Below are 26,348 nucleotides of genomic sequence, written 5' to 3'. Positions count from 1 at the left end.
CACAATGTCAATAGTGCCCATGTCGTGACCCTGGGGAAATATAAGAATGATCCTGACCCGTGTATTGATTATGAGATGACAAGAGAAATAAGACATGTATAACAAATGCCAGTCAGTATTTTTGGTAATAATGTTTTAGGCATGCTTGTGTGAAACAATGGAGGAAGAAGGTGTAAATGACATGGTAGAAATTGAAATAGAATAGAAATCACTGTGAAAAAAGAGCCATTAAATTATCTATGAGTATATATTTACCATATCACTACTTTTCGTTTCTAATTGGACATTATCTGCACTATTGTTCCTAATCATATTTTTGACACCTTTATTTCTATATTTCCAATTAGTACCTGCTTTTAATTACTTTTGTAGGTCACGAAAGTTATTAACTCTTTTCTATAGTAGGATATCTGTTTGTAATCCAAACACTTAGCAATTCCAGACCCAGAAAGATTTGAGAAATAACGTTTGCACGAAGGCTAGAGCTTGACTGGCAGTAGCAACTACTCTTTACTGAATTGGAGCAGGATTCAGAAAGAAGTTGAGCAAGGCTTGTCCTTACACAGTTACATAGCAGCTTCTGAGTTAGCAGTTTGCAGTTCTATTTCATTAATGTCTTGGAAAATGAATTATCAGAATTTCATATATAGATAGCTATATTATAAGAATGCAGGTGTTCAGTGACAAAGACAAATTGCTCTTAAATTATCCACTTTTTTTCACGGTTCACATCATTGTTTTACTTCACTAGCATGCCTAACTGGGGTAGCTGTACATTAGAAATACAGAACTCTGAGACAGCAGAGAGGGCTGAAGGCAATGAGGCAGGGAGATAGTGGAAGATGCTAAAATAGTAGTTTGATAATTTTGTATTAATATAATAATTCTTAGGCATTTTAAAATAAGTATTAATACAGAGTCATCATTTTAATATGCATATGATATACTTTTACTTTTCAGAACCTAAATCGCAACCACAGCATCTGCATCAGGGGCCACACAGATTGTCGAACACTGAGCAGAATGGAGTAAGAGAGAATAATCCACCGAGATATCTTACCCGCAATGATACCAGACAGCCACGGAATGAAAAACCTCCTCGTTTTCAACGAGACACTCAGAATTCAAAGGCAGTTTTAGAAGGCAGTGGATTCCCTAGAAGCAGAGGTCCCGAAAGACCGAGTACTTCTTCAGGGTCTGAAGTATGGGCTGAAGAGAGACCCAGGTGTGACAGACCGTATTCTAGATATGAGAGAACTAAAGACACCTCATCATATCCTCTAAGTTCTCAGCACAGTGACGGTGCTTTTAAAAAAAGGGATAACTCTATGCAAAGCAGGCCAGGCAGAGGTCCACCCTATGCAGAGGCAAAAGAAAATCCTCTTCCTCAAGAACCCATAGACTATAACAATCAGAAACGTGGGAAAAGAGAAAACCAAACAGCAAATCCTGATCATTTTTATGACAGGAAACCGCGAACAGTCAATAATGAAGCTTTCGGTGGTATAAAAATTGAAAAACATTTTCATGTAAATACTGATTACCAGAATCCTGTCCGAACTAATAGCTTCATTGGTGTTCCAAACGGAGAGACAGAAAGGCCAACGAGGGGAAGGCGAGTAGGACCTATTAAGCCAGCAGGACCTGTCACTGCTACACCCTGTGATGATAAAATATTTTACAATAGCGCGCCCAAAAGAAGATCTGGGCCAATTAAACCAGAAAAAGTACTAGAATCATCTATTCCTGTGGAGTATGCAAAACTGTGGAAACCTGGAGATGAATGTTTTGCACTTTATTGGGAAGACAATAAGGTATGCGTGCTATAAAGGTATTGTATATGAATATTAATAAATGTGATATTCTAGTGAGACTGTAGAAAGCCATTGCTTTGAGACTGTGAGTGTCGTTGTGCGTTTGTACCTGTTTAAAGTCTATGAACACATTTATACTTATATAATTTATAAAAGGAAAAACAAAATATTATTTTTTATGGATGCTTAGAGAGAATCAGTCCCATAAAATTTGGTTAGGTTAGGATTGGTTTTAGCTTGTATATGGGAATAGCAATGTAAAAGTGATTAAGTGACATTGATAAGTTATTTTACTTATCAACTACACTATTGTTTGCTTTTCTTTCTAGTAGGATTTTACTGATTCACAAAGAAGAACATCACTTAAATGGTACAGGGTTAAATTCTGCAGATTGCATCTAAATCACGGAGATGGGAGCATGGCATAGGGAATGCAGTCAGCATTAATGTAATGGCTGGGTGGAGGGCCAGGGGAGAGAAAGAGCAATTAGGGGGATTGTTTTATAAACTATATAAATGTCTAACCAATGTACTGTATACCTGAAACTAATAATACAATTAAATTTAAAAAAAAAATACAAGAAAAATAAATAATAAACTATTATTTTAATTTGTAAAAAAAAAATTCTCTCAAGGAATTTTGCAAATAAATCGTTTTATTTATATGACTATGGATATATGTATGGATTCTGATACAGGTATTCTAAATTGCCTAATTTAAATTGTTTACATTATAGAGAAAGGGGAAGGGAAAAATAGAAGCCGAGGTCGAGGGGGACACAGCGATCGGATGGGTGGAGCCTGGCCGAGAGGCAGGAGACCAGCAGTGAGGCAGAGGGCAGACAGGTTTACCTGCGGCCCCGCGTGTTCTGCCCGTTACTCTTCTCATCCTTGAGGGCTGGACTCAAATGCCACTTCCTAGAAGGAGCTGCCTTTGACCTGCCCCCTCTTTTCTCCTACGTCGTTGTCTTTCTCAGTCAGTGCCTTGTTCACTTTCTAAAAGTTACCAGTCTTTGTAAACATTTGTGGTCTTGCTTCCTGGATTGATGGCTCTTTCCCCTACCGTAATGTTAAGTTCCTAGAAGGCAGGATTATGTCTGTCTAGTTTTCCTCTGCAACCCTACTCTTTCTACAGTGTGGGGATTTAATAATTATCCTTTGGCTATGTTAATTAGTTAATTCCGAAGGGGGCACTTATATAGGAAAAAAGTAGAGTGGAGACTAGAGATATCATCAGGGTGATGAAAACAGGTAAGGAGGTTATAGAGCAAGGGACCTGGGTAGATGTGAGGATCAAGTCACAGAAATCAATGTTTGAAGTAAATGTTTTGTAAATACAGTACTTTCAGTTGATAAGGAAAGACTGTGCCCACGACAGTGTACGTGTGGTTAAAGGAGAAGTGGAGATAAAGTTAACTGAAGATTCAGGGGAACTGGAATTCAGACTAGGAGATGTGGATGGGTCCTTTAAAAGGATGCGGTAAGACTTGAGATGAGGAACCAGCCTCCACTGTGTTCAGTGAATGACGGGGCATGAGCAGGGTGTTAGGTGTTACCTGGTGATGCCAGCAATGAGAGGTGCAGGGTGGTATAACTGGGTCATATGCTCTTTTAAGGTTTTTGTATGCATGTGAGATAATTCTTGTCTAAAAGCAGCATCTCTACTATCAAGTTTTAATTCAAGGCTAAAAAGAGGAGAGGAGACAGTGCTACCTATGTCTTTTCTTCCTCCCTCCTTCCTTCCTTCCTCTTTCTTTCCTTCCTTCCTTCCTTCCTTCCTTCCTTCCTTCCTTCCTTCCTTCCTTCCTTCCTTCCTTCCTTCCTTCCTTCCTTCCTTCCTTCCTTCCTTCCTTCCTTCCTTCCTTCCTTCCTTCCTTCCTTCCTTCCTTCCTTCCTTCCTTCCTTCCTTCCTTCCTTCCTCCCTCCCTCCCTCCCTCCCTCCCTCCCTCCTTCCTTCCTTCCTTCCTTTTTTCCTTCCTTCCTTCTTTCCTTCCTTCCTTCCTTTTTTCCAGAAAAGCAAAAGCCTTCCCAGAAATACCAACAGACAATCCCATTAGCTGGAACTATTTTACATGGCAATGTCCTGGCTATTAGGGAGCTTGGAAAGCAAATACAGGTGTTCTTTACTATTCAGACTCTTATTTCTTGTAACTCAAACTACTTCCTTTCCAAAATACAGGAGCTATTTGATTTGGGTAGTGGTGGATTACTTCTGTTTAGCTGTTTCTCCCTCATGGTAGAGGCAAGAAAGAGTGAACTGGTTGGAAATCAGAGTTGGTTTGTAGTTAAGTACCTATAGAGTAGGCCTTGTGTCAGATGCTCCTGTGAAATGTTGATTAAGGTGAAGATGGAAAATATTTTATCATATTGGACAGCGCGGGGTTGTTAGTGATCCTGACAAGCAGAGGAAGTAAATGATTGGAGTTCAAGTTCAATAATATTTGAAAGGCTTGGTAAATGACTCAGGCTTTCCATTAAAACTCCACAAGAGTTGTACCCTAGTATTAAGTACAAAATTACTAAAAATGAGCCATTTCAGAGCCTAAAACCAACCCTTTATGAGATCAAGGATATCTGCCTACCGAAACAAAATCTGATCCTCTTTTTTGGGAAAAGTAACATTTTCTAGAACCTCTTCAATATTTTATCTGCAATGTCTGGCATCCTATAAAAAATTATGAGGCATGGTTAAAAAGGGAGAGAGAATATGAATGATCAGAAACAAGTAAAGCAATGGAGAATAACAAACCTACAGATATTCAAATATTACACTTAGCAGTCAAATTCTTCAACAAATACTGAGTATTCAACAAACCATAATTGAGCAGCTGCTAAATGTCAGGAGCTTGGGATATATCAAATAGTTCTGGCTGTGCTGTTATCTATATACCTTCAAATCCTGATGAGATTGTTAATAAAACTTTGCTTTTAATTGTAATTGTCTCAAAAACTCAACAATACTGAATTCATTTATTGCCTCTACTGAATATATTCAAAAGAATATAATATAGCTTCTGAAAGACTACTGTACTGAATAATTCTTAAAATGCTTTGAGCTTTTAGAGTATTAGAATAATTGGATGATCTTCTAAGGTGACTACTTTGATTTTAATTGGATATATACTTTCCAGTTTAGAGTGAAGGATTGTGGGCTCTATACAGATTATACCATTTAGAAAATAAGGTTATCAATATTCACTCTCTGAAGAAGATGGGATTAGTTATCTTCTGAAACCATCTTATTTGAGAGATAGCTTTTAAATGTCTTGTCAAGAATAGTCAACTTTCCAATTTTTAGCCAGAGACCAGGGTAAGAAAAGGCATTGGGTATACCTATCATTGAGAAGTCATAATCTGAATTGCATTATAATGATATTTTGGAGCTAATTAATCAATTGGTATAATCTAGGATTTAAAAAATTCCTCATAATATCTTGTTTTTATTTTTATAAATAAAAATCCGGCTTTATTTTTTTGGAAGGATTTGAGAATTTGGTACAATTCTTCTTCCTCTAGACTGCCATAACTAGTTCAGCTCTCTCTGCCCCCTCAGCTGGAATACTCTCCACCTCCAAGCTGGCCTCCTCACCTTAAACCCTATTCCTTTAAAAATTGTCCGTGAAACCGCCACTGCTGTGCTTCTGGTCTCAGACTGTGTCATTCTTCCCGGTTAAAATCTTTCACCTGTAGAATAAATGCATATTCTGATATGCATGTAGAGCCTCAATCATCTGGCTCTTAACCTTCTTGTCCTGTCTGATTTCCTGTTGGTTGACCCCTCTTCTCACTTCATGCCATAATTAATTTAAACTCTGTAGTTTCCTGCACTCACCTTCATGTTTCGTGTCTCTGTAATTTCCCTTGGAACACTCTCCTCAGTTGTTTGCTTGACTAAACCCTCTTCACCCTTTGAAAACCACATCCATTGTCTTCTGTCCCAGGAAGCTCTTCCCGAACTCCTCAGCCTTGTTAAGTGCCACGTCACTACACCTTTATTACAGTACTTTCCACACTGTATAGAAGTCGTTTTTCACATATTGTCTTTATGAAACTGTAAGTTCTAAAAAGATGTCAACTAATTTATTTTCCTAGGATCTATTATGACTTGTTTGTTGAACTTACCTGAACTGACATAATTATCTGAGAAGCTTACAAGAAGCATAGGTCCAGAAATACTCTCAACACTTCACAGAACATGGAAGTGTGAGGCCGAAGAAACAAAGGAAGAAGGGAGAGATGGGAATGTATATCGAGAACTCTGAGATGAGGAAAATTCCAGCATCGGGTGTCCAAACTTCCTGGTATCCAGACCTGGGAATGAAACACCACGAATTAACTTCATAACCTTTATAGTATGAAATGCTAGTTAATCAGTAAAAACAGATTCTTTCCTGGTACATCCAGTGTAACTCAGAGTTTAGAAGATTATGGAGAATAAGAATTTCTGTTGCCTTTAGCATTTTCTGATTCTGATGAGCCTATTAAGGGATACTGTTAGACAATGTTATAATAGAGCATCCACCTTAACCTAATTTGAAGAAAACATTCCTGAAGAGTAAGTAATTTTTCATTTCTCTTTTATGTTTACTAAGCAACATTCAAACCTATGATTTGGGTCTTGAATGGGTTGACCTATAGTGGAGGAGTACTCCAATCAGCTGACCTACTCCTAGGTACCTAAACAGATAAATTGTTAAATCGTCGTTGTTAAATAAATTCTAAGTTCTTTATGAGTTTATAATGTGCTTTAGTTCCCAGCGCCAAATAAAACTGGATAAACTAATGACATAAAAGCGTCTGGTCTTGCAGTGTCTCAAATCCTATAAATCCTGGATAGGAGTCATGTGCTTACTCTTTACCTGAGATCCTCACCTTACCCCACCTGCCTGTGATGATGGCAGCAAAGAGCATTTTTCTTTGAGATGTATTTTGGTCATATATTTCTGTTTTTTTAAGTAAATTGCTCTGTAGTTATATATTCTGATTAGCACATAAGACTTGTCTGTTAGTCAGAGGGCTTCAGTGGCTACAACAAAGCATGACACTAGTTTTTTTTTTTACACCCATTAGCATGTGAATATTCTTCTCTACAGACCCTCTTAGTTCTGTCTTGAAACCTTACTACTCTTCAGAATTCACATGGATGAGATAATTTATCTTTTTTTAGCCAATTTATGATTATCCATAGGTAAGTTTTCTTTTATAAAAATATTCTCTTATAAATTATTGTCTTTAAAAAACTGCAATTTTGAAAGTAGCTAAGAGTAAATCTTAAAAGTTCTCATCACAAAAAGAATTCTGTAACCATCCATGGTGATGGATGTTAACTATACTTAATGTGATAAACATTTTACACATATTCATGTATCACATCACTGCGTTGGACACCTAAAACTAATACAACATTATAAGTCAGTTATATCTCAAAAATTAATTTAAAAAATTGCCTTTCAAAAAAAAATTACAGTCCAACACCTTGATGATTTGCATTTCCATCAAATATTACCCTTTGAGACAATGTCGATTGTCGTATCTAAAACTTCTTTTTGTCTCCTCAGTTTTACCGAGCAGAAGTCGAAGCTCTCCATTCTTCAGGGATGACAGCAGTTGTTAAATTCATTGATTATGGAAACTACGAAGAGGTGCTGCTGACCAACATCAGGCCCGTCCAGACGGAGGCGTGGGTACGTGATCCAAATTCTGCACACAGGCTTAAGCTGTTTTGAAGAAAATACATAGCTCTAAAAGAGTAGTCGTAGTAATAACGAAATTTGCCAGTGAAAAAATATTTGAATTTGCTTAAAACTGGCTCCCCCTAAAGTAAGATTTTAACTTAATAATTACACTGAACTACAATAAAAATGAAAACGTTGGAATTACTTTTCTTGTATATGCTTTATTATCTTATGCTTTGGAAATAGGTGCCCTTATTTATATGTTTGCCAAAAGTTTGTATGTGTAAAATGAGTTTTTATGCATATTTTCTTCTTTCCTAGTTTGTTACTTTAACAAATGAGGTCCAGCAGTTGTCAAATTTAAATCTCAGTTGGATACATGTATATTCTTTATTATTTTAGTTACATGTAAAATTAAGAAAAACATTTTAAATCATATATGAATCCACACTGTATACACTGTACACATGTATATGTACAGATTAAGTATAAATATCTACTTAATAATTATTTGATTAATTTTGTTGCCAAATGTTATATTGAAGCTGTGTGATAATTTTGATGATGTAATTTAGAATGTTTTGACCTATGGAGTCCATTTCATACAGAACTTACGTGACTAGATAGATTTTCAACTACATTTAGGCAAAAACAGGACAAGGCATGTTAAAATTAGTTTTATAACTTCTTTTATTTCCTTTCTTCAATTTGTGGGTAGTTGTTAATAAACTTATCATTAGAAGCTTATTTTATTGCTATTTTCCTAAAATTTTAAAATATACTAGAAAATTATGTCATCCAGACAGTTTTCATTATTGAAGCATATGTTGTTTTCCCATGAGCTGCTTTCTTTTTCTTTTTTTTGATCTTATTACATTTTCCTGTAATGCCCTCAGTGTAATGCCCCTCCACGCCTCCCCGCCCCACCCCCCAAAATAAAACAACAACGAAAACCTAGTAGCTGTAATCATGGCTTAGGCTATGGATGTTGGTTCTTTACATTTTTATTCTAGAAAAAAACTATCCTATATAATTTATCACTTTTTATTTTGCAATATAATATCACTAATGGTTCATATGTTAGATTAAGAGTTCCTTTCCCTTACTCTCATTCTCTAAAGTTTAACCACTTTTTCCCAAAAAGGCTGAAATACCATCGTCCATATCTAATTTATGTCTGTCTTTCTTTCTTTGGAGAAACTTGTACCCATATTTTTGCCCTTTTGATTTTTACATGATGACTGTTTGCATTCTTTTTTCCACTAATGCTCACATCTTTATCTAGTTTCAGTGATCAAGTAATTATTTACCGAATCTATATTTCTAGAAGTTCAGTCTGGTCTGCTGTTCGTCACGTGCTCCCAAATGTTTTTAGCCATCGGAGTTAAAGGTTATAATAGATTTTTACATTTACTTTTCTTTTAATTTTTTTAAGAGATTTCATAAGAGATTAATTTTATTCTTTTCTCCCTAAAGAGAAATTTAGTTTTCTTACTTCATTGCTTCTTTACTTCCTTTTTCTGTTCCAGGGTGGCCATAAGTGGTGAGCACATTTGCCATCCTCACAGTAGCTCTTTCATTTAGAGGCATTGGGTACTGAAGTGATCATTTTCTTTCCATAGTCAGTGACTTTCTTTTTCTCCCTTAATAATCCTCATTGCTTTATCATTGATTTTAGCCCTATGTAAACTTAACTGGATGATAACTTTATCAGATGTCACAGCCCGTGCAGTGATTCTGCTCTGAGCTACAGCAATACTTTCATATTCTTCATAAACCTTTGTGAATACTCATCTATGCGTTATTTTGCTGGGGTTTGTTTTTTTTTTTTTTTCCTATTTATTTTTTCTGCAGTCAGCTCTATAATCTTTTTTATAAGATACTGGAAGAAACAGAATAGAATCACTGAATCTTTAAGAGATTATGGTATTTCTTTTCTTCTACTTACAAATAATGAAGTGATTATTGATGTTTTATGATTTTGCATAAATTAATATAACATGTTTTTAGATCATGAACATCATTTTTGAGCATAAGATGGTCCTTTCTTCTTTATCTGCATGAATAATTGAGTTATTGATATATAGATGATATAATTGATATATAGATGCCACCAGCTTAACATACCTTAACTCATCTCCATTTAAAAAAAAATACATGTGTGCATCTATACATAAAAAGCCCCTGAAGAAAAATAGTCTATGCGCCTATCAGTATATTTAATGTAGGGTTAGTGATGAGCTCTCTTAGCCTCTGAGAATATTAATGTTGGGGTGTATGAGCACTTTTTCTTTTTTGAACTGGGGAATTGTAACAACTTTCAAGTTAATCAAAAGCAAAATGCTCACTGTACCAGTAAGAAGGTAACTCTAATTGGCAAGTCATACTAGAAAAATCAAAGGGCCACAAAGGTGCAGCAAAGTTGTTAGAAGCCTGAGCACAATTATTCACTCACACTATTGATTGTGTCATTTTTAATTTTTTAACTACATGTGTGCATTACAATTTTTAATTATGAAATGATGTATCTTTTATTAAGGTTTATGTTTGTTATTGGCCCCAAATTTTGGAAAATTTCTTATTTTCCTAAATGTAGCAATGATCATGTGTTGAAGATTTTTTTAATAGTCTGCAGGAAAAACAACCCCCAGAAGCCTGTATATAAACCAAAAGCCTTTTTAGAAATCAGTTGCCTGTATTTTCTCTTAAAGGTGTAAGGATAAATCATTAAATAAAAAGTATGAAATATTAAGAGACTCAGTGACTAAGTTAATAGTCTCTTGTATGGAAAATTACAAATCTAGTCAATAGTTTGTATTAATATTTTTCTCATGAAGTTTAGGAAATATTTGCCTTAAATCTTTCTGTAGACCAAAAATCTGTTTTTCCTTTCAATCTGGATACACCTTTTTATTTCCAGAACATATTCAGTGATGATATTTTAGATGGCAAAAATTTATGTTCTGATTATGATTAAATACTTTATTTCCTCTAAAATGATTTACTAAACTTTTTGGTAAGTCATTCCTGATTTTTTTGTTCTACCTAGATTTCACCTGATTCTTTTAGGTGTTATAAAATATCCTGTCTTAATTTTAGTGTCTTTATCATAATGAACTCTAGTTTTCACATATAATGTGAGGTTCACAGCTCAGTCTTAAATGGATAAATGCTCTAAACCTTTTCTCAACGTTCTTGGAACATTGTAGGATTTTTCTCATTAAAGTAAATGAAGCATTAGGAGTCTCACTTTATTTTTAAAATTATATAGGGAGAAAACCAGACTGTGTATTATACATTTCTGACTACTGTATGAGAAAACATGCGGGGCAAAGAAACCTGGTATTAATGGTCCCTGCAGGCCCCTTCCAAATTGGTCGCTTTTAACTCTAAAACTAACACTAGAGAACCGATTAAAAGATGCCACAGGCAATACTCTGGCCCTGCTGCTCAGACATATCTTTTGTGTTTTTAGGGTGTTTTTGCTTCCGAATTGCTTTTCTAAACCTGGAAAAACACTGTTAAGTCCTAATTTTCCAAGTATGTTATGACCTGAATTCCATCAAGACTTTTATATCCCAAGAAATGTTTTAGAACATGCTCATTTCTAAGCTTTCTTTTTAAAAGTTCATAGTATTTGCTTCTTATTATCAGGAAATGATCATTGTTTGACTATTGTTTCAACTAGAAAAATTATTGTGCAGATAATGGTTAGTTCTAAAACCTTTACATACACATCATCTTGTACAGTAATTCTGGAAAGTAACTGATGATTGTTGTTGTCTTTTAGATGATTATTCTTAACTGATTTTTTGTAAAGTATTCATTTAGTCAACAAATATTTATTGTGCATCTATTAGGTGCCCGGCAATATTCTAAGTGAAGGATACATATTTGTATGCAAAACACAAAATTCCTGCCCAATGCACAAAGTTAAAGTTATAGTTCCAGTTATGCAAAACAAATACCTCATCGGAGTCCTTATTCTTACTTCCTGAAGCTTTAAAACAAAATACAAATGGTGAAAATCTTGTTTACTGAAGTTTTAATTTAAATAATGTTCAGGTCTTTATTTTATTCCACCTTGTTTGAAGATAAAATTAATGTGGAGGAAGAAAGTATGACTTAATGCATTTTATCTATTTAAAAATTTCTTATTTATTTTATTTCATCTATTTTGAGAGTAAAATTTGTTTTTAGGAGGTTTCAGGTTCTGTTATTTTAATAATTATAATATGTGTATATTTCAGGTTTTAGCATACTTTGAGGAAACTGTCTCAAGTTTTAGTTTTGAAATAACTTTGTACAAAATTTATTTTATAATGGCATCCGAGGAAGCACATTTGGAAGTTACCTTTTCAAATTCAAATAATGTCATGAAAGCCATAAATTAGTCTACACCTAATGAAATTATTTAAAAGAAGCATAACCAAAAAAACCCTAACCTAATTAATGAGGGAGGAGATTGAGAGTTGTGATAAAGAAATTAATGAGTTAAAGTGGATCCTAAATGTATTAGAACAAGGTCATGTTAGTAAGTTTAATGACATAGTGATAAAGTTAGGCTGTATGTAGTTTGTATTTGATATCAAAAGGCATAATAGATATTAAAATGTGGACAGTCATTTAGAAACCATTAACTTCATAGGAAACAGTGAGGTTCTGCCAATTAGTATCCAGTGAAAAGTGCAAGCACCTGGTTGATCATAGTCTGGAAGGTTTTTCATTCTTGCTGGTAAATTCTTAAATTAGTGGGTATAATTTTCCATACTTAAATTTTTTCACTAAAAACATACTAAGGTCACTGAAATACATTTTTTTCCACCATGCTTATTTTGGGAAACTTCCCTTTCAAAGATGGCCATATGGCCACTGCTGATTTTCTTTTGCAGTATAAGCACAGAGTTATTCAGGATGAAACTGTACAGCTAGTTTAGCCCCACCTGAAAACATAGTTTTCAAATCATGGGCAGTAGAATTTGGTGGATTTCATGCATTATCTTTAAGCTTTGTTTTAATAAAGTTTGATTGTATTTGATCCGCTTTATTTATTTCTTCATCTATTACCCGGACTTTCACAGTTCCCACCGGAGGTTGTGAATTAAACAAAAAACTACTAGAGATATGAAAGCCGTGACATAGAGGGAAAGATGATTCATTTATAAATGTATGCCATATACATAGCAGTGTCAACTTAAATACTATTTATACCTACCTCCTGAAGCCCAAGTTTAGTTTGTGATCACTAAACCTAACAGAGTAGTTTTGACCTAGCTACCTAGCTACATTATTCAATCCTGAAGCCCAAGTTTAGTTTGTGATAGCTAAACCTAACAGTAGTTTTGACCTAGCTACATTATTCACCATTTAAGTTAATACTAAGAGTATAACATGCTATTTTTAGACCTGTACAAAAGCATTGTTTGAATTTTGTTATCTGATGACTTAATATATTGTAATCTATCAAAGGAACTGTATATAAAAACATCTTTAAAAGTTTTCTGGGTAATCTGAGTTTTCCTTTATTGAGCAATGAAAGTATAGATTAGATGATTATTTCATGTTTCTTTTTCCTAAAGGTGAAATAACTCCTAAAGTGAAATAACATGATAGAATATTTACCTAAAATGCGCTCTTTCTTTTGAAAGTCATTTCAATGATAACTCAAATTTCTTTCTAACTTTAATTACAGTTCATAAAAACAATTTAAACTTTAAATTATTTAAATATTAATATTAAGTATAAAGTTAACATAACTGTGGAAAATTCACAGCATTCTTTTTATTTTTTTGTATACTTGAATAATACCAGTAGATAATTGTCAATCTTATCTTCTAAGTCTCCTCTTTATTAATGGCAGCCTAAAGTATGGACTCCTGAATTATAGTGTTGATTAATTAAGAAGTAAATTCATGATGCTTTAGATTTATGCTGAATATTATGTGATTTTGATTTTTCCTTCAAAGTAGTCTTAAGGAGGCATCATGGGTAAGATTTTAGCTGAAGGGGGCTGAGATTGTCAAGTGAACTTATTTTTTTCCTTTGGCATTATGATTTAGTAGCTCCGAGCTTTGTTCTGAGTGTAAATTTTGTTTTTTCATTTACTTTACTTATCAGGACTTTTAAAGCTATAATTTCGAATTGAGTTGAATTTTTCTATTCCTATGTATATGCATGCAATAGCCTTGCTAATATACTCCTTGCACAGGAAATAAAGTAGTAAAAGAAATGAATCTGAGGAATATTTTCATTTGGTTTTATTTCTTTCTTCCCAAAGAAGTTAATCTTATATTGGATATATGCCTTGATTCATGTCAGTATGTTTTAAAGATTTTTTTTTTTTTTTATAAATTCGAAGAGGCATCCTTAGTGAATTAAAAAGATATGTACACAACTCTTTTAGTTTCTAGTGAATTTCTGAGCCTCTTCCATCTGCACCTAAAAAAAGCAGACAAATGTTGCTCCTCTCACTGTAGACTTTATTCCCTTTCAGAGGGAGCTCCCGCAGAGCACCTTCCCTCTGGTACAGTCAGGGAATGTGAACCTGCTCGGTGATGGGCTAAAAGGGGACTCGGGGACATATTTGACTGCACACCATAATGAGTCACTGGTTGTTCATTCTCTTTTTTAATCTTACATGGTCACCTATGTGTCTCTACTTAACACTATTTTTCTATATTCTATCTTCGTCATCTTGTTTATTAGTGATCTCTCTCTGTTTTGATTCTATTTCCTAAACATCATTGTATTTTTTGGCTTCATTTTCTTTTTACCTTTAGTGAGTGGTATCTCTTGACATTTATGGAGTACCCTTCTTACTGATCCTAATTTCCTGAACTTCATTGGACCTACGCTATTTATTCTAGAATCATGTGCAATAGGTTTCGCTATCACACCTTTAGGAAAAGAATGGAGTTGATCTGTCTCCTTGTGAGAAATGCTTTGATGTTATAGAACTTCCGGTACCATTAGACCTGGAAATTATCGGAAAGAATTTTACACCTTGGCTTGAAATAACTCCCTTAACAGCCTGTCATTGGCTGAGAACTCCATTCAGAAGGGAAAGGGAATACTGCAACAGTGAGTACATTTTATTTGCCTTAAAAAAAAACAAAAAACAAAACAAAACATACAGCTTTTAAGAGTAAACATGATGAAGAGACTCTAGTTTAGCAGCTTTGACCATGGTAAAATACAAAAGTCATTTTGTATACATATTTTTTCATACTTAGTTCGTCTAGCTCAGGGTTTTCAGAAGTGTTCTGAGAACATGCTCTGCTTCATGGTTAAATAAATTTGGAAAATGCTGGCTTAAAAAATTTAAGTACGCTTTTTAATTACAGGACTTCTTTGAGCCATAACAGATTAATATGTATTTTAAATCTCTGAGAGCAATATATAGTATATATTGCTTCACAAACTTATTTATTTGTGGGACTTTTCTTTTCTGTATAGATCCTGTTATAGAATGTCTACAGGAGTTACTTTGGAAAATATCTTCACTATCTTCTTAACTTCTTTCCAGTTTTCAAATTTCCCATCTTTAAAATAGAGTGAAGGTTTATCTTTAGAATATATTGTTTTAGATGTTCCAGACTTCTTAATAGTATAATAATTTTTTTATGTTACAAATAGAGACTAAATATATCAAAGTGAATTTATCCTCAAACATATCCCAAGATTCTTTGCCTTTCTATAAGTAGAGAACAAAATATATTCCTGAAATTTTATGTCCCTTCTAAGTTCTTATGCCATTAATAACAGTGTTTTATTACATAAAAATAAAATTAAGTTTTTATATTACATGTAATTATATACAACTCACTGGTCTTTTAATTTTAACTTAACTCTAATTCTGGAAACTTTTATGTATTAACTTTTAGAAACCGGCTTTTGTGTAGACTCCCATAACAGCTTTTATAATACTTCTGCCCTTTTCTGTAATTTTCACCTCATAAACCACATGATATTTATATGTTCCAGCAATAAGGTATTTTTATCATTTGTGGTTTTGTATTTTTTATCCTATAATCTAGCCTAAGGCAAAATCTGAAATCCCTTTTTTTGTTGAGTTGGCACTGGCTACGAAATCAGAAGGAAGCATCAAAGCAAGTAAATTCCACTGGGCGTTGGACATTCTTAAATGGAGAAGAGGACTCCTGAAAGACCAAAAGTTCTGTTTTCTTTCTTCATTTGTATTGCTCTCTTACTAATAGGCTAGTGTGGTCTAAAGCCTTTGAATAGTAGTCTTAACTTGCTAAAGACCTCCTAGACAACAAACTCCTATACTTAACTGCTCTTGATCTCCTATTTTATTTTCCTGGTAATAGTTGTTAAGTCAAATGAATTGATAATCTTGGATTCAATTCTTGAGCTTTCTTAAGAGTTCTGGAGGGGCAAGAATTCTTATTTTAGGAAACATGTCTTTTCCAAGCACTTATAATTATAAACGGGGACAGAATTTATGGTTGGATCATGGCTAGTGAAGTGCAAAGGAACTCTGTAAATAAGCAGTAGATAAGTACTGTTAAGTACCATGTCCTTTATTGCTTTGTGGGATCAGAACTTCAAGTGAGCAAATGAACTGGTTTGGAAGGGAAACCGTAGAAGGAGGTCAGAGTTATTCATCGAATAGTCAATGTAGTAGTCCTGGTGGTCACCTTTAGCGCTGAAGAGTTCTCAGACATCAAACTCGAGTATGACAGTTTAATAGAATAGTTTTTCAACAAATATTTTTTGAATGCTTTTCGTAACAAAGCTACTTTGGAAAATAGATTAGTCTACATACCCAAGGAATTCAAAGGATATAAGAGAAGTAGAAGATATATTTTCTTTTTTCCAGAAGCCACCTCTAACATACTAATAAGGCCTCTATCATACTGGGGTGGTTCCAGTCTGAGAACTATTGTTGGCATTGTTTTTGATATAATTTCGTTATGCATGTTAAATGAATAGGATAGTGTGCGGGAAGTAAGTGGGGAAGGCCAACACTGATTTTTCAAAACTAGTCATAACTTTAACAACCTTTTTTGGGCATTTTTATCTTGCTTGAAGTGTGCCCATTTTTTTCCCCAGATCATGTGATTAGGAAATTAGGGTCAGCCCTCTCGGTGATGCTTAACATAGAGCTTATTATACAAAAAAGATTCTGTTTCCGTATGCTTCAAATTCTAAGATTTATGGACTTGTGATTTTTTTTAAAGGTTGGCAACTATTTTTGGTACCATACAGTGAGTGATTTGGGAGAATATAATGAGCATTTTATCTTGAAAAAACTTAAGTAGGGCTTAAATAATGTAGGGGAAAATACACTCGTGTGGTTTTTTTTCCTCATAAAGAGATCAGATGATATAAATCTTATTAGGAATTCCTGAATTGGAACATAAGGACCCGAAAGAATGTTAGGCTTAATTAGATTTTTTAAATATGGAACTGAAATTTTAAAGTAAAGAGAAAGGGGAGACATATCAAAGCTTGAAAATATTAGTACTTATTAGAAATTGTTTATCTTTTCTAGCTAAACCCTTTTTTCTTTTCTTTTTTTTTTCTTTTTCTTTCTTCCTCCTTATCCAAGCTCCTCCTCTTTCATTTTATTTTATTTTTTATGTCTTACTGCCTTTTTATTCATCTTAAAGGTTTTTCAGGTGGCTTTAAACTACTAAGTTGGATATCTTCCATCCCAGATAGGACTGATGCACAAATGAAATCTGGTTAAACAGAGCATCTTTTAAAGTTCAGAAAGCCTCTAAAAGCTTTCAGCACAAGTAAACTGATGTCCTCAATTGATCTTTTGTATGCTGTGATTAGTGTTAATGCTTACTTAGCTCTTGGCCCTATTGATAGTGGTTCTCATAAATGAAAAGACTTAGAGACTGAGATGTATTGGAGCTGATTACAAAAAGATCTAGAAATGATAACAAGTTGGTCATATGCCCAGTCCATTTAGACCATATCCTCATATTCTTAAGAAATAAGCAAAAAAAAGAAAAGAAAAGAATATCTAATCGAATGTGTTGAAAACTTAGTTAAGATTAGAAATGAAAAAGTATAATTCTCTAAGGAAAATTAAGGAATTTCAAGAAACTAGAGACTGGAAAGTCTGAATTTTGTTATAGAAAATTAATTATAAAAGACTATATTAAAAAGCATTTCAGATATGATTTAGAAATGAATATAAAATTTACATCTCAGAAAAGGCTTATATCTCAAGATGCACATATTTTCTTTTAGTTTGTTGAAAATATTTAAAGTTCACTATGAAAAGATTGATCATTCTATCCATTTTAATGATTATAATTGCTTTAATGAAAATAATCACTGAGGAAAGATGATTAAGATAGAAACAAAGGTTAAAGATAGATTTAGTATCTTGGTTCTTAGGGGCATTTTTCAAGGTAATTTTTTATAACGGTGTGATTTAAAAGGTTTGACTGAAACTGCTAAGCAAAAATTTTTAAACAAACTGCTTTAAATAATAGCAATTATAAAAACAAGTTTTACTCTCCAAATTACTATGCTTCGAGGCTCCAATAAATTTTACAAAAATGACAAAGTACGGCCAAAAATACTTCTGGCAGTGTTTTCTACTTATTGCCATTCTTGGGCCCAAGGCTGAGAAGCATTTTCAGATTCCATGTGCTTCATCCTGAAAGAATTTGATGAAAAGGGTCACTGAGGGAGTTAAAGTCTGCTCTGCTTGGCCTTTGAAAGAAGGGAGAGAGCGACACTGGTCTCGGGCAGATTACTTCCGCCTCCCTTTTGCCCCTGCTTCAGCTCCCGGGGAGCTGGAAATGCACAGGAGGAATCAGAAGACCTGGGTCGAGTCCTGGCTCTGCCACTTACTACCTATGTGGCTTTGGGTAAGTTACTTAATATCTCTGGGTCTCAGTTTCAGTACAGGGTTGTTGTGAGGATTAAAAAATATGATCGGTGGAAGTGTGCTTTGTAAACTCCCAAGGTCTATAGAAACATAAATTTTTGTTATTGTAAGATTGACCTCTTCCTTCCCTATTTTTCTGTAGTCTGGTTTCCTCAGCTGTGCATTTTTAAAGCAACCCAAAATGACTTAACTCTTTTCGCTTCTCTATGCCCTCTCCATATTGGAACTTTTATTCCTATTCTTTGCATGCTTTGGAGTTAAGTATTGTAAGAACATAAAACCAGACTGGTTAACTTAATCATCACTGGAGAGTGTGGGGCTTTTTTTACTATTAACCTGCCTACCCTTCACACTCTCACCTTTCTTTTTTAATCTCAGAATTACGTGCTTGGAAACATCAAAGAATCTCTAATGCATGGAAATTCAGACAGTGTTGGCGTGAAAGAATTTTGGCAGAGGGAGGTCCCTTAAATCCTGTTACCCAGATCATGCCTCCATTAGTTAGTAGGGTAGACTGGGATAATGATTATGCTTCAAGCCCTTCTCTGCGGGGGAAAAGAGATGGAAATACTTCAGTCTTCAGAAGTCTCTAACCTAGATCCTTAACTTGAGGAGTAGTCATGGAGAGAAGAGACAGAGGATTTGATGGCCATTCCTTTGCATGACGTCTCACTTGGCCTCATCTTTGCTTCTCAGTGACGTAGGTCGTAGCCCACTCTCAGCCCTGCTACACTACAATGCCTGTTATCTTTACTGGGAGCTCAGTTTACAGAGGCTGTGCAGTGCTAAGAAAGAAAGAGAACTTGCCTTCTGGATCACATCTGGTTTTAGATCAAGGGATCTTTATGAGGGCATGAGAAGAGCTTATGGCTCTACTTGGGCCAACCCTCCCCCCATAATCTAAGAACGCTGCTTCGTTTGGCTGTGTGTAAATAATAGCCACTTCTGTGACCTGCTTGCCATTAATGCGTGATTACCATGCAGCACAATAACAGTTACTCATGTCATGATTGGATTAACTTTCTTAAAGATTTTATTTTTTATTTTATTTTTACGGCCTTGAACCATTGACTTATATGCTCGATATGGTTTCTTGCTGAAGTAGCAGTGTCATCTTTCATAACTAAAAATTGGAGAGACATATCGAACTCTGGTAGTAATCAAATGCAAATTGAACAATTAAGTACAGTGTTAAATTTATGAGTTAATGGGAAAAAATTAAATGGTAATGCTCATGCTGGCAAAGACGCAGGTGTGAGTATTCTTATGCATTGCCGATGGCAGTGTAAGTTGGCATGATGCTTCCAGTTTTTTCCAAGCCTTAAAAATGTTTGTACCCTTTAAACCAGTAATCCCCTAGTTGTTAATCTCCCCTAGGGAACGAGCAAAGGAAATAAGTGAATTGCTGAGGGACGATCATTGAAGCATTGTAGTAATAGGAAAAAACCAGAAGTTGCATAATTCCCCAGCAATAAGAGAATGGTAAAGTAAATGATCATTCATCCGCTTGGTGGAATATTATACAGCTATGATTTTTAAAAAATCACGAAGGCTTTAATATGAGCAATATTTATGTTAAGTGAATAAAAGCAATGTATAGACTTGAACAAGAATATACTCAAGGTAGTGGTTGTTTTAGTGTAGTTGAATTATATACGTGTATGTAAATATATTTTTTCAATTTTATAAACTTTCCGTAATTTTGTCGTATATTTTTTTATTTGAAAAAATGAAAGAAAGCAAAATAAAATTACCAGGAAGAAAGTTGATCGTGATTAAAAAATTTTAGTTTAGTTTTTTTTTTAAATCCTTAAAATTTGCAAAAACAGATCTGAAAATATGGGAGTTAAAAAATTTAAATAAACAAAAAGATCATTTCTTAATTTCTAATTTGGCCCTTTTGCCTTGGTGAGATTAACAGCAACATGATTATAGTTTTTCATGATAAAATACCATGATCCTCAAACTTGTTCCTATCTATAGTTAGTAAATTAAATTCCCCACAACTAAACCAGTAGACTTCCCCGTACAGTCTTGCCACATATCTTCACTACGTCCATGTTACCTACTTCCCAATTTCTTGCAGAATTCTCTTTTATTGGTATTGTCCCCAAAACACCTTCAGAATTCAGCCATTAGGACAGTATCTGAAACAGAAGGAGCTTTCAATAAATACTTAAATATGAATGAAGTTTAATGTGAGTCTTGAAAGTCTCGAAGGGCAATTAAGACGAGATGAGGACTTTGGAGGCATCAGAGTCTAGGCTGAAGAGGATGGGTGAGATTGCCTAGAGAAAGTACGTAAGTAAAGAGAGACAAGACAGGGACTGGGATTAGACTCCGGTGAATTTCACAGTTGAAGGGTGTGAAGAGACTTCGAGAAGGAAACGCCAAGAAGGGACAGGGCGTTGGGCATCGGGGGAGGGGTGCCAAATATGCGACATAAAATGCTCCAAAGATAGAAGAATTGAGAAGTGCCTTTTGGATTTGACAATCAACAGGTGACAGATAACTTTAGAATGCATTTTCAGTGGAATGGTAGATGCGAAGGCAACTTGTAGTTTCTTGAGAATGAGTGGGAAATAAGAAAATGGAGTGTAGTCTTCTTTTCAGATCTCGGCTGTGAAGATATAGAGGGTAGAAGATGTAAATAAAGACTAAAGGAGCTCAGGGTGAAAACAAGTGTGTTCACATCAAAAGCATAGTGAAGCAAAGAGAGAAGGAGAGGTCGTAAAAATAGAAGTATGGATTTACAAAAAGCAGTAAGAACATGGGATATAACCGCCTGTGACTTCAGGTATGTTGAAGGACACTAGAGAGAGGAGAGGAAGTAAGTAAATACATGGAAACAGCCAAAATGTCCTTTGAGGTATGATTGGTTAAAGAAGTGGTACATAAAAACAATGGAATATTACTCAGCCTTAAGAAAAAATGAAATACTACCATTTGGACAACACAGATGTAGAGATTATCATGCTAAGCAAAATAAGTCAAATAGGAAAAGTCAAGAACCATATGATTTCAGTCACATGTGAGATATAAAACTGAAAACAACAAACAAACAAGACAGACAAAACTCATAGTCACAGACAACAGTATGACGGCTGCTAGAGGGAAGGGGAAGTGGCGGGTAGAGGGGAGTCAGATGTACAGTGACAGGAGACTTGACTTTGGATGGTGAACACACAACGCGGTATTCAGATGGTATATTATAGAACGATACACTTGAAATCTATATAGTTTCATTAACCATTGTCACCCCAATAATTTTAATGAAAGGTTTTTTTGTTTGTTTTTTGTTTTGTTTTAGTAAATACAGGTATGGATAAGGGTAAGCTGTCAGGGAAGGAAGCTGGATATTTCTTCACTAATGAATTCTCTTCTCTATGAAGTAAAAGCACAGGTCATCTGTTGAAAGTAATGAGGTGAAGGGTAGGAGAGGAATTTTGAACAGACATGTAAAGATTTAGAAACTGCCTTGGAGAATGGGAGAGGGAACTGACCGAGGCTGTATTTATTTTCACAGCAATGTTTTCAACCTTTAGTAAAAATCATGCGCAAAGCATTCTGTGACAGTTTCTTCTCAGCTTCCAGCCTTTTAGTAGCTGCAAGAAAAGTTTGTTAAGTGGATATACAAATAAAAGAATTTCCTGTGTTTATTAAGCAGAAGCTAATAGTTAACCACTCAGCCAGTTTTCAGTAGAAGTTCTCATTAGGGACCTGATATTTGAAAGTCTTCATAATCATAACGGTTATATTATTGCCCTAGGACCTCAGCAAAATTCACTATTGGAAAATGCCCTGTGAAGGTGATTTTAGGCTCTTGCTAGTAACATTAATGTAACTCTAGGGATATGAACAGAGTTTCAGGCCGCCTTGAGCTTGTCATCATGCCCGGAAGTGATACATTAAATAGATAAAGATGTTAAACTAATGTTTAATCTCTTAAGACTTTATTTATCTATTGACTGATTTATTTATTAACTGATGCATTTATTTTCCTAACATGGACACAGTTTTAAATGAGAAAAAAATTTTTAATGCTCATCATAATTGTTATATGACAATTACAAAGAATTGTCTACCACTAGCTATGGAATTAAAAACAAAATCTAAATAAGAAACCAGGTAATCCTGTTAAGTACACATGCTCATTATGATCATATCGTTGATTTATAAGTGACCATGAAATATTTTTGTTCTAGCATTGAAGGGAATGGCCTTTCACAAACACTTAATCCCTTTCTAATTGCTCCCATCCCAAAATATTGATAAGGGTCCTAAAAAGAGCCTAAACAACTTACCATCTGTCACTAAGAGAACTTAAGAGTCTGTCTGAAAGTTCATGCCATTGAATGTGATGACACTCATTAAACATAGGAGCAAAATACTATGACGTTTATCAAATTATGAAATTAACAAACATTCCATATTTAAAATATAAGTTCTTAGGTAAATTTAGGACCTTGCCAATTAACTATACAAAACAATTATTTGTATTCATCTAAGTCTCTGAGGATACATGTCTTGGAACATGTAATAGTTAATGTGAAGAATTTGGTATGAAAATATTTGTATTGGTGAATTTTACTACTTTATTATGCTTCCCTTCTCAGTAGCCATGTTCTCAGGAGAGTTAATACTCCATGTCTGCAGATACCAAGGGGAGAGGACATTAACTTGGATGAATTTTTTAGAGACAATGACTGTATTTGGTAAGCCGCTAGAATTTGTCTCAGTGAAGAAGATCGCCTCTGGGTTCCTTTCTTCAATGGAAGAAAAATGAAATGAACATGTTGCTAATTGACCAGATGCTTGGCCTCACTTTTGTGTTACTTTGGTTATTAACACTAATAACTGTAAAGTCACCTTGTAAATGTAAAGTGCCACATAAAGGCTCCTTTAGCATTGTGTGTTAGGTTCTCAACTCTGTAACTCACTGGGATAACACAGTGATCGAATTGCTTGACTCAAACCAATGAAAGAAGACTGTTGTAGTATGTGCCATTATAAAGAATATAAGTTTACATTTGTGAAGTAGTAATAATACTTCACTTTATCATACACTTAACTTTGTACCTGACATTACCCTAAGCTCTTTCTTTGTTCAACATGAATTTATTTAACATAGAGTAGGTGCTTAATGATAGTGTAGTCATTTCAGGGTAGTTATTCTCTCAACCAACTAGTACATACATGGTGCTCAGAGTAGAGAGCATTGTGGATAATTTCTGTTTTTCAGTAAGAACTATAGCATCTAAATGATATCAGTTTGTTTTATTTTCATAATGTATTTAAAACATAAGTGAGGTGGAAAGCACTTGACTTTGATTTATGTATATAAGCCTTGTAAGAGTTTTAACACAATCAGTGTAATCCTCTCTTTTGGCCTCTCCATCCATTTGGGTGTGTGGAAAGAGCATGGACTTTAGAGTCCAACAGAAGCTGGGCAAGATATATAATCTTTTTAAGTCTCAGTTTTATTTTCTTCTCTAAAAATTAGCAATAAAAATATGTGATCTCTTAGGGCTGTTGTAAGGAACATAGTAGCTGCTCCGTAAGCATTTCGTTCGGTCATTGAATGAGTGACACGCCTGGCACATAATTACTACTGGCTCCAGGTTTTCACTTTTCCTATGAGGCTTTGGAAGCAGCAGCCTCCCTTGTTCACTTCCTCCAAGTCATGTGTGTTGACTGGATTGCCGCAGCCACTACTGATCGGAACGTCCATATCAGGAAGTTTGAGACTCCATCCCAAATTATCCCTCTTGGAAGGAAACCCAAACTGCTTTTTTGTACCATCTTTTCCTTCAAATTAATTTCTTTTCCTTTTATTTTCCCTGCTAAAATTTTAAAGTAAACTCATTTTTTCTCGTGAAGGAAATGTGTCCCTTTAAACTAAAAGTATTGCCTGCAAAGTTATAACAATTTCCCTCATTTTCTTCATGAAAAATCATTTTCCTTCACACTTTTAAAATCCCGTGGTTTGTAACAGCCTTCATAAATTGGCGACTTCCAACCCAGCTCTGCCACCAAGCTTTTCAGCCCGTCCTGCTGTCACTGTACCTGCTGCCTGACGTTGACAGGATTCTTGTCAAAACCGGGTCCTACGTAAATTAGTGTTCAACTGCGGACAGGCGTTTCCTTCTCGTTTTCGTTCAGCTTTTAAAGACCGTCATGCCCTTATCAGTAGAAGAAGAAAGTGAAATCTGACTGTGTATCGTGCATTTTGCCCTCTGAACGAGTTTATAAACCCTTAAGAGTGCCATAACATGTTTTAGTCTTACCGATGTCTCATGAATCTTTAATTGGTAATTCTCAGATTTCCACATTTCTGTGCAATGTAGACATCACCGCTGATAGCCTGCCATCCCTTCCTTCTAGTCTGGAGGATCTATTCTCCGTACTTATTTTAATAAGCTTCAATTGTGTGGGGGGGGATGGAGGGAGAGGAGGAAGAGGCATTTTAAGTTGCATAAAGGAGTACACTTAAGTCTCATGGATGAATTTAGAATTTTTTAAAAACTCGATTGTTTTACCTTAATACTTTTCAGAAAGATACATACCAAGTATTTAAAAAACCCAAGAAACTCTTTCACCCCTGTAACGCAGAGACTGCGTGCCTTCCTGATTTGTTCCTCCTGTCATCATTTCAGCCGTGGCTCAGTGGGGGCGAAATAGCCTTGTTATTGAACAGGGAGAACATAACACATGTTTAATAGGAACAAACATTTATTATGTTCTTTCTTTGTGTAAGATGATGAGCAAATTACTCTCCAAAAAGTATGTTATCAATTCCCCCAGCTTGTATTGAACATCTCAGTATTTCAGGTGGTTTAGTCATCAAAAGATGGTTCTTGAAGTAGATAAACCTAGAAATACTATTATTACAGCAAAATGTAATATGTTTAATAGCCTTAATTATATCAAGTGATATATCCTATCTAATTTTGCTTTACCTAAGTTAATGGAAATTGGTTTGCCTTCTTTATTATTCTTAGAAAATATCTTTGTGATACCTTTTTCTTTCTTCAACCATCTAACTGTCAAAAAATGATTGAGAAGATCTCAGACTAAGCTTGGAAAGGGAATGATTTAAAAAATAAAATAAAATAAAAAGCTATCTCCTCACATACTGAACATAAAAATCCATAAATCTAAGCATACCAAGAGTAATTTTATATTTGATAACAGCAAAATTATAAGATACCGCTATTGACTTATCGAGATAAAGGAAAATAAATGATTGAGAATATGAAGATCGGAGTTCCTCCTGTTCAAAGCCGGCTCATTATTGGAACACATACACCAGGCACCATGTATGACTATTGACCTACATTAACTGATTTAATCTGTAGGAACCCTATGAAATAATCATTAGTATTCTCATTTTGCTCACAAAGAAAACTACAAACACAGGTTCAGAGCCGTTAAGCAACTTACCTAAAATCAATGAGCCAGTAATTTGCAGAGCTGAAATTCAGGTTTCAGACTCACTGACTTCATAGTGGCATGACCTGACACTTTATCTGTAAATGAAAACAAATGATACCAGCCTACTGGAGGATTTTGTGGGGGAGTTAATGAAATTATATATATATATGTATGTATGTATAAAATGTTCAGCCTAGCAGTACGTTTGTACTGAATATGTGATATACTGTTTTGATAAAGTGTCTTTCAACCATTTAGTTCATTCAAAATTAGTTCTCACTAATTTTGAGGATTTTCAATAGAGAAGTGAAGATGTGTGTGGGTAGTGTCTGCTAATATTTTTCAAGAGGCTAGAAAGTATTTTACATAAGGTAGGAAAAACCAAGCTGTTCTTTCACCTACTGTTCTGTTACTAAAAGAGTTTAATCTTATATTGAGACTCTCTTTTCACCTAAATTTCATTGGAATCTGTTTTCAAGATTAAGCTACATTTTAGCCATCCATCTAGATATTATTTTTTTAGAGAATACTCTTTCTAATTTCCAC

At 34.6% G+C, this 26,348-nt stretch overlaps 1 protein-coding gene across 3 annotated transcripts in view; it reads left to right on the top strand.

The window, feature by feature from the left end:
- Window positions 1–26,348, top strand: part of TDRD3 (tudor domain containing 3) — a 135,786-nt gene that overhangs the window by 94,995 nt on the left and 14,443 nt on the right. For 2 of the 3 annotated variants that reach the window (XM_025049012.1, XM_006914938.3), the window contains exons 11-12: window positions 961–1,814; window positions 7,373–7,498. In XM_025049012.1, the coding sequence (XP_024904780.1) occupies window positions 961–1,814; window positions 7,373–7,498 (980 nt within the window). Of the gene's footprint in view, window positions 1–960; window positions 1,815–7,372; window positions 7,499–18,262; window positions 18,368–26,348 lie in introns of those variants that run through there. The other variant, XM_025049013.1, reaches the window with a different exon arrangement.

Source organism: Pteropus alecto, unplaced genomic scaffold (genome assembly GCF_000325575.1).
Source record: "Pteropus alecto unplaced genomic scaffold, ASM32557v1 scaffold35, whole genome shotgun sequence".
NCBI classification, from domain to species: Eukaryota; Metazoa; Chordata; class Mammalia; order Chiroptera; family Pteropodidae; genus Pteropus; species Pteropus alecto.
This window is presented reverse-complemented; position numbering and strand designations above follow the sequence as displayed.